Raw genomic sequence first — 9044 nt, forward strand, 5'->3', positions numbered from 1 at the left:
AAAAAGGAATTTCTTGAGTGATTTGAACCACAACCAGCCCAGTTACTGCAACTGTTCCCTCTGCCGCAGCCCCTGCCCGTGCCCCTGCCCATGCCCAGCCCTGCCTGGGATCTTGCACCCACCAGCTGCAACTCCATGTGGGTCATCCCAGGAATACCACACAGGAGCAGTTACACACACAAAATACCTTGAGAATGCTGTTTTTTCCTTTGCTCTACTAAATACAGAATAAAAAAAAGAATATTAAATGAACTGATAAACAAGCCTACAACTGCAACCATTAAAAGAAAAAAAATCCATCCCTGCTTATCTATTGTATCAATTCATAAATTATTTATATTCACACCTCTATACATTTATATTCAGCATTCCTCAAGCATGGTTTAATCACAATGCTATATGCTTCAGCATTTTTAAATCCACTAACTTCCATAAACCCGGGACTTAACAAGAAAACAAACCAAGTGAATGTCAGTAAATAAAAGGAGATAAAAAAAAAATTTGAAAGCCGCTCCATCAACTCTCGTCTCCAGCGCCAGGAAGCGACGAAGCTCTGCTCTTTCAGGTACAAGAGGCTGCGCGCAACCGTGTTGTGCACTAAGGTGAATGAATATAGAAACCCAATGCATTTGTAAAGATTTGTTAATGGCTCACGGCAGATTGTTGGAAACACTGAACGTAACCAGCTCTTACCTGTCACCTTATTGTTACGTTACAGAATACGACGTACGCGCACAATACATCGCATGTTAAACGCCAGTGAGAGATGCCCCTACTGCTGCCAAGTCCCTACGAAGCACCTGCTGACGTGACTTGGCCAGACTTCATTAGATGACGTACAACAAAGCAGATGTACTATCATCACCTACAAAGCAATTTATGGTAGCGTTCAAAACGAGGAAACGCCAGTGCTCAACCTGCGGCGAGACCCGCCAAGCGCAGGCTTCGGGCATCAGCGTTTTAACGCCGCCTTTCATCAGACGGCGAGGCGCCGCTTCTCCCTGCGGCCCGGCCGCAGCCCCGGGGCCGGCAGCGGGCGGCCTCCCGGGGAGCCCGGCCCGGCCGCGCCACCCCAGCCGGGGCTCGGGTGCGGGCGGCTCCGCGCTGCACCCGCCGCCCGTGACCAGCCGGGCGTTCCTCGGCCCGGCCGGCCGAGCTACGCGCTCCCCGCCACCGCCGCCGGCCGCCAGGCCGCTCCCTCAGCCTCAGCCCGCTCCGGACACGGCCCCAGGCCGGGAGGACCCGCCCCGCCGGGCGGCAGCGGCTGAGGGCGGCCGGAGGGGGCGGCGGCGGCGGGGAGAGCCCGCCGCGGCGGCGCAGAGGCGGGCCGGGGGGCGGAGCGGGGCCGCGCTGGGCGCCGAGGTGCGGCGGCCGGCGGCGTGCGCCCGGGCAGCCGGGCGGCTGGCGCGGGCCGCGGCGCAGGTAGGGCTCGCTCGCCGCCGGCGGGAGCGGGGCGGTTGCGGCCCGGGCCCTGCTGCGGCCCGGCGGTCGGGCGGGGGAGGCCGGCCCGCTCCCGCGGCGGCGGCAGTGGCAGTCCGGGCCCGGCCTGGCCTGCAGCTGCTCCGCGGGCGGGTAGGGGCGCGGCGGCCGCGGGGAGGCGGCTACGGAGGGCCAGGCGGTGAGGTGGCGGGGCCGCGGGTGGGGTCCCCGCCGGTGGGCGCTCAGCGCGTCCTGCTGGGCCGCGTTTCGGCCCGCGTTGCCTTGCCGGCGGCTGGCTGAAGGCTGAAGGCGCTCCCGCCGCGGCCTGGCGGGGAGGCGGCTGGGGAGGGGCCTCCGGCGGCGGCGAGCGCGGGCGCTGCTGCCCCGCTCCTCCCTCCGGCGGGCAGCGGGGGGCCGGGACAGCGGTGCGAGGGGCAGGGGCCTCGCCTTTCTTTTTTTGTCTCGTTGCTGTATTTCCTATTCCTGCATGCTTGTGTTCCTCAGTAGTGCCCGTTTTGAAAAGAAAAATGTAATCTTTCAACTGTGAAATCTCTCGTGTTTTGCTCCTTTCTCATACACGAGTCTGTTGCTGACTCTGCGTGATACCCCCTGTAAAAGGTCATCAGAGCATCCCTAATTGAAAGCTTTTAAAAACGATAACCCAGAGCTTTTTTTTTTTTTTTTTTAAACCTATCATAAGCTTCCATTTCTAACTCAGGCACGTGTAGGATTTCTAGTGGTCATTTCCATTCTTTAGTTGTTTCTACTTTTTGGTTGTTGCCACTGTGATGGTAAGCAAAGAGGACTAGATAACTGCCTGGACGATAGCTCCATGAAGGACTAATAAACCAAGTCGGCAGATCTTCCATCGCTGATGCTCCCATTCCAGGAGCTCGGGAGCGGAGGGGAAGGGCGGCCCTGCCCTCCCCGGACAGTTTCTCCAGTTCCCAGTGCTGGAGGCAGACGCCTGGGCTGGATGGACCATCGCCTGGGTGGCCCTGCAGGGCATTTCGTAGGCTCTTCTGAGAGAGGGACGCGGTGCTTTGTTGTATTTTGAAATACTTAACGCAGTTTTACTGTTCTCTGAAAACTGCTTCTGTGTTTTCAACTCTCATTGTGGATAACAGCTTCACAGTTCGCATTGCACTGATCGAACTCCATTTGATGCATTTCCCCTGCTGGCTTCCAGGCAGGGGTTTAACTGAGGGAAAATCCTTCCAGATAGATGTTGCTTTATGGCAGTACCTACTGTTGGGGAAATTTCAGTGAAGATGGCGTTTGTCTTTTTTTTAATTTTATATCGGGGTAGCTTACTACCAGTACACAGAGAACTGATATGACTAGCAAAATGATATCTTGTGAATATCTAAAGGCTGCCGCTCAAGAGATGTACATAAATGCTATTCATAGGCCTACTTGGGTAACTAGGAAACCTAGGAGAGAGTCATGTCATATTTCTCCCGATTTGAAACCTGAACTGTGCTTATTCTGCAAGCTTGGCTGTGCAGCAATGAAGATATTACTAGTTTAGCAAGGAGATGATGAATAGTAACCCAAGCAGGAGTATGGGGGCTTACTGAGTTACCAGGGCCTGTCATCAGGCCTGCCTTCATGTCTTCACTGTTACTCTGGACTGGATCAATCAGAGCTAGAACAATTACACTTTCTTTGCTCCTGTTTCATTTTTCTCATCCCTAAAGGCATGGTCTAGGTGACACAAGAGTAAAAGACCCCTTCTGAACTTTCTGGAGGCCTGTAGAGGATTGCCTTCCTTCACTGAAAGCATAAATTAAGAGTCTGCAGATTTCTATCATACCTTCTAAATGCAGACAAACACGAGATGTGGATTAAAGAATAAAAAGGCAAATTAAAGTTTTAAAAATCCTAAATAAATTCAGGAACTTGGAGCTTGTTTCATGTTGTGATTCTGTTTGTTTTGGGTTTTTTTCCATAATAACGCTACAGTGCAGCTGTGCAACAGTGAAAATTGGTGCTTCAACTTGTCTTTGGTTTTTTTTGTTTGTTTGTTTGTTTTGTTTGGAGTTTTGTTGGTTTTTAGTCTGTAATACCTCCAGCTGCTTTCCTTCAGCTTCAGAAGGGTCTCTTGTCACTGGTGTTGCCTTGCTGTCAAGTTTGCTGGGTTTTTTTATTTATTAAAAAAAAAAAAAGCAGCACAGCATGTGCCTTGTGGAAGATTTGTTAAGGATTAGCACTGAGCTAATGTGAGGAGGGTGATAGTTGCCAATATCACTGTGAGACGTGATGTTTCTCTTCTGCATTCCCAAGAGAAGCTTCTGGCAATGATGTCCACAGCAAACAGTACACTATTTGAACTAATGTTTACCTCTTTCTTCCCTTCACAGTTAGGGTGGCAAAACGCAAAAGAACCTCAGGATGGCTGTAGTGCAGCAAGGGACCGCAACGCTTCGTAAAGCAAAGAAAATCACTGTAAAAACATCTCTAGATAACCCCTTTGTTTTTCAGTGGAAAACCATAGATGGAGAAGATATGCATTTTATACTACAGACCTTAGAAGAAAGGATTAAACATATTGGACTTAAAAAGATTGAGACTCCAAGAAAGAAAAAACGTTCTCTTACAAAAAAACAAATGGAAGGAAAGTGTGATGCTACCACCAATGAACTCCCTAAAGAAGAGGAAACAGAAGGCCATCAACAAAAACCAGGATGGACTGACATAAGTATCAGAAGACAGCTTGCTATTGGAGTTAATGAAGTTACAAAAGCATTGGAAAAAGATGAACTACTTCTCTTGCTGGTGTGCAAGTCTGCAAAACCTGCCATGATCACATCGCACCTCATTCAGCTGAGCGCAAGTCGAGCCACACCAGCAGGCCAGGTTCCCCGTCTCAGTGAAACAGTTGCACCGCTTCTTGGCTTAACATCCATTTTAGCACTAGGCTTTAAAAAGCAGTCTGATAAATTTACTGAAGCAATAGAAGCAATAATTCCAAAGATACCAGCTTTGGAAGTGCCATGGTTTCAGTACAGAAGTGAAGAATCCGTGGCCTATGCACATACAGATTCTTCAGAAAATCAGGAACCCGAGCAGCTTGCAGAGGCGCTGGGGGATGAGCTCACAAGGCAGAAGCGGAAGCGTACAGAAAGCAATCATCAGCTCGATCTTTCAAATGTAATTTTGCAGCCTTTGAAAATCAAGAAACTTGTTCCAAATCCCAATAAGATAAAGAAACCACCTCGCAAAAAGAAAAAAGCTCTTTCAGCATAACTGTTTTTAGTTTGGTTCTTCATTTTAAACTGATTTTTTTAAAGCAGTATGGAGTACAGCTCTAACTGAACTATTTTGTTAGGCTTTACAGTGTAAAGTACTTGAATATGAGGTGAACTTGATGTTGATTCAGTTGACGTTCTTCCTGCTTTAATAAAGAATATTGCTCAAACTTGTGTCTGTCTTTTACCTGGGGGTAAATATTTCATTTGCAGCAGGAGATCACAGAGTTAAAATCGGTAATGAATAGGCTGAAGTAATTTAAGACATAAGGAGCACATCTTTGGAATTAATGCAAAGCATTAAACAAACTTTGTATTTTTATACAGATGAACATGCTTCAAGCAAGATGGATTTGAGTTAAGTATAATTATTCAAACAAATCAATACCAAAAGTGAAAGTTTATTTAACCAAAGGTCCATGCCAGTACAACTCTTTTAAAGCTGGTTCAATCCTTGTTTCAACTAAACAGCTGTAACAGCACAGGCAGACTTCCCTTTTGAACTTCCATAGTTTGCTCTGCTGAGCAATAAACTTGTTTTTGTCAAGAATGTATGCAGACTTTGGTTCCATCTAATACCTGTGTTTGATATGCTGAAGGAAAATCTTTATTTTCAAATATAGAACAAAACCAAATTACTACTGCTGCATTTTGAAGAAAGACTTCCATATGCAAACTGTTAACACGCATATCCCATGAGAAAATGTAAACTAACGTGAACTCAACTTGATTTCTAAATGGAGTCATAAAATTATTTCCTGGGAAGCTGAGATAAGCCACGTACTGTTGTATGTAAATTAGATGACAGCTATAACCACTACAAGACTGAAAACATACGACATCATAACTTTTGAGTTTCCTTTAGTTTTACTGGGGACTACAACCAGTTTTGTAATGAGACAGTTGTGTTGTAGGAAGGAAAGGGAATAGAATCATTTAGGTTGGAAAGGACCCTTAAGATCAAGTCCAACCATTAACCTAGCACTGCCAAGTCCACCACTAAACCATGTCCCTAGGCACCACGTCTACTCATCTTTTAAATACCTCCAGGGATGGGGACTCAACCACTTCCCTGGGCAGCCTGTTCCAATGCCTGACTACCCTTTCAGTGAAGAAGTTTTTCCTAATGTCCAATCTAAACCTCCCCTGGCACAGCTTGAGGCCATTTCCTCTCATCCTATCACTTGTTACTTGGCAGAAGAGACCAACACCCACCTCACTCCAGCCTCCTTTCAGGTAGTTGTAGAGAGCGATAAGGTCTCCCCTCAGCCTCCTCTTCTCCAGGCTAAACAACCCCAGTTCCCTCAGCCGCTCCCCATAAGACTTGTGCTCTAGGCCCTTCACCAGCTTCGTTGCCCTTCTTTGGACATGGTCCAGCACCTCGACGTCCTTCTTATAGTGAGGGGCCCAAAACTGAACCCAGTACTCGAGGTGCGGCCTCACCAGTGCTGAGTGCAGGGCCACTATCACCTCCCTGGTCCTGCTGGCCACACTTATTTTCTGATACAAATAGTGCTGCAGCAAAGAGTTGTTCAGACAACCAAAACCAATGGCCTAGGAATTTACTTGGCGCTCTGTATTTTAAGCAAAAGTCAGTATGGTACTGTAGAAGAAAGTGTAAAATACTGTGGTGGGTTGACCGTGGCTGGACGCCAGGTGCCACCAAGGCGCTCTGTCACTGCCCTCCTCAGCAGGATGGGGCAGGAGAAAATGAGACAAAAAAAAAAGAACCTCGTGGGTCAAAATAAAGGCAGTTTAATAAAAGCAAAAGCAAAGGCCGTGCACAGAAGCAAAAGGAAAACAAAGATTTTATTCTCTACTTCCCATCACCAGGCGATGTCCAGCCACCTCCCGGGAAGCAGGGCTTCAGTACACAGAGCGCTTGCTCCAGAAGACAAACAATGTAAGTAACTCATGTCCCCCTCCTCCTCCTTTCTCTTAGCTTTTATTGCTGAGCGGACATCATATGGTGTGGAGTACCCCTTTGGTCAGTTTGGGTCACCTGTCCTGGCTCTGCCCCCTCCCAAGATCTTGCCCACCCCCAGCCTACTGGTGTGGGGAAGGAAATGTGGAGAGACAGCCTTGATGCTGCGCCAGCACTGCTCAGCTGCAGCCGAGACACCGGTGTGTTACCAACACCTTTCTAGCTACCAATGCAAAGCCCAGCACTATGAGGGCTGCTATGGGGAAAATTAACTCCATCTCAGCCAAACCCCATACAAATACCTTAACTGAGTTACTCTGTTGTTCCTTAAAGATGGAATTTACATGTTGTAGTTTTCAGAGATTTGCTAATCCAGACTTTTAGTGCCATCAGCTAGCTAATCTGTGTTTTGGATCTATTTAAAAGTGAGGGTAGTTCATACCAACTATGAAGGGAGGCAGTAGCAGTGATTCTGTAGTCATGATGCTCCCTGAAGTTTAAACACAACAAAGACATTTAATGCTAAGATTTTTCCCCTCCCTGGCTGAGAGTGGCAAGGAGGGAAAGTTTTTTGCCTTGCTTCATAGTCCTTCACACATCATATACTTTGGCTTTTTGGATGCATAAGATTTTGAAGGCATGCTAGAACTGGTGTATTTAATTCTCATGCTGGCTAACTGTAACATTTATATCTTTAAACAGCATGAGGATTAGCTTTGGTAAAGAACGTAAGCGCAGCAATCATCTTTCAAGCACTTTGCTGCCTGCCCAGGTCTGTAGCTCTCTTCAAGGGTTTGTGTCCCCTCTGCAAATCGAAAGTTACTCTAGGAAAGAAATTATAGAAGATGTTTCAGAAGACTGGTGGGAAAGGTGGTAGAGCGAGCCTTAAGTTTGCCAATCTTTGTGAAACCATCTACTAGGTTTTGAGGAGTCTTACCTGGTAGCCATTCGTAGCAAGCTTAATGCACAGGCAGGTTCAACTCTGGAAACAACAGAAGAGCCTCTCCTGTTGAGCTGCTGGCAGGGGCACCCCCATCGATAATACGCTTTAGTTAAGTACCTGCTTAGGAAGCAAGAGTGAGTTGCCACAATTTCCACCTCCTGAGCAACTGTCCTGTTGCGTGGGTGCAGCCGGGGACACCTTCAAGATTCACATCCTCTTGATGCTGTAATACTTCAGCAAAGCACTTGAGGTGAAGAGCATGGCTAGCCAAAAGGTTTGAGCACTCCACAGGGACAGAAGAGACCATGCTGGATTACACAGCTCTTAGGTAACACACACAGGTTCATGAACGGGACTCCAGGAACTGGCCCAACGCTTAGGCTCAGGTGCCTGCTTCCCTCACGCTCTCCAGCCCTGGAAGTCTTCTCTCTCAGCTACAACGCTGCACAGCTGCTACAGGAGCACAACTCTGCCCTCCTTCCCCTCAGTTAACATGCAGCGTGAGCCACGAAACAAGACAGAGAGGTTTGCCCCTCAGATTCAGAAGCAAAAGGCACTGTTTTCCCAGAAGACAGCACAAGAGTGGCCACGCTCCTTCGCTCATGTGCAATCACCCCAAGATCAGGACAGAGAGCCAGGCTGCAGGAAATCCAGGTTCAAGTCTGTCTTCTACCTGGACATATTTGGTCCCATCATGGCCTCAATATTTTTCCAAACAATAGTACTGGGGAGAATTTGCCTTCTGATTTCAGAGAAGAGAGAAGAAAAGAAAATGCCTGCCTACCATTTCTTCCACTTTTTTTTTTTTTTTTTTTTTTTTTTTTTTTGAGGGGAGGGAAGGCAGAGAACATGAGTGTACCATTCACCTAGCATTCAAGACCACCCATCCCAATTAGGGAGAGCTGGGCCGTGATCACTTCTTAGCAAGGAAGTACCTTAGCCAGCAGGACAGAGCTATGCCCTGCTGTCCTCAAGTTAGGCAGCAGCTCGGCGAGGACTGCCGAGGCTCTGCCTTTAGAGCTGAAGCAGAAGGTACTGAGCCCCTGGGTGAACCTCCTCATCCCAGCAGGCTCCAATGCGAATGCCCAGCCGGGAAGGCACCTTCCTGCCTTTTGCGAGTTAAGAATGTAAGTCCTGGATGGAGTTGAGATTAAATCCTTCTTGTTACCTCAGGTATCACTACCATCAATTATATTTTCAGGCAGTTAATTCTGCTCAGACCTCACACAGGGAGTCAAAGCTCCCTCCGCACCATCTCTTAACGGATGCTACTAGCAGACAGGTATCACAGTGGCCAGCGTTGTAAAGCCCAACTGCACCATTAGATGTCTGAAAGATCTCCTTTGAAACCCTTCTGAATTCATGAGGTCCCAAGCTGGTGCATACGCAGGGGTCAGACAAACCACGTTCAACCCCTTCCTTTGTTTGAAGGAGGTTGAATGCTTTAATCACAGAGCTATAACGCAAGCAGGGAAAGTATTTATCACTGTCTCTAGGGCAGAATCCT

The 9044-nt window shown here is 47.9% G+C and overlaps 1 protein-coding gene across 1 annotated transcript; it reads left to right on the forward strand.

The window, feature by feature from the left end:
* Positions 1–1334: 1334 nt before the first annotated feature.
* RPP38 (ribonuclease P/MRP subunit p38) lies at positions 1335–4829 on the forward strand. Its single transcript, XM_082306837.1, has 2 exons — positions 1335–1422; positions 3783–4829. The coding sequence occupies exon 2, from the start codon at positions 3814–3816 to the stop codon at positions 4666–4668; it is 855 nt and encodes a 284-aa protein (XP_082162963.1). The 5' UTR covers positions 1335–1422; positions 3783–3813; the 3' UTR covers positions 4669–4829.
* Positions 4830–9044: the final 4215 nt, after the last annotated feature.

Source organism: Platalea leucorodia, assembly GCF_965183815.1.
Source record: "Platalea leucorodia genome assembly, chromosome: 1".
Classification (NCBI taxonomy): Eukaryota; Metazoa; Chordata; class Aves; order Pelecaniformes; family Threskiornithidae; genus Platalea; species Platalea leucorodia.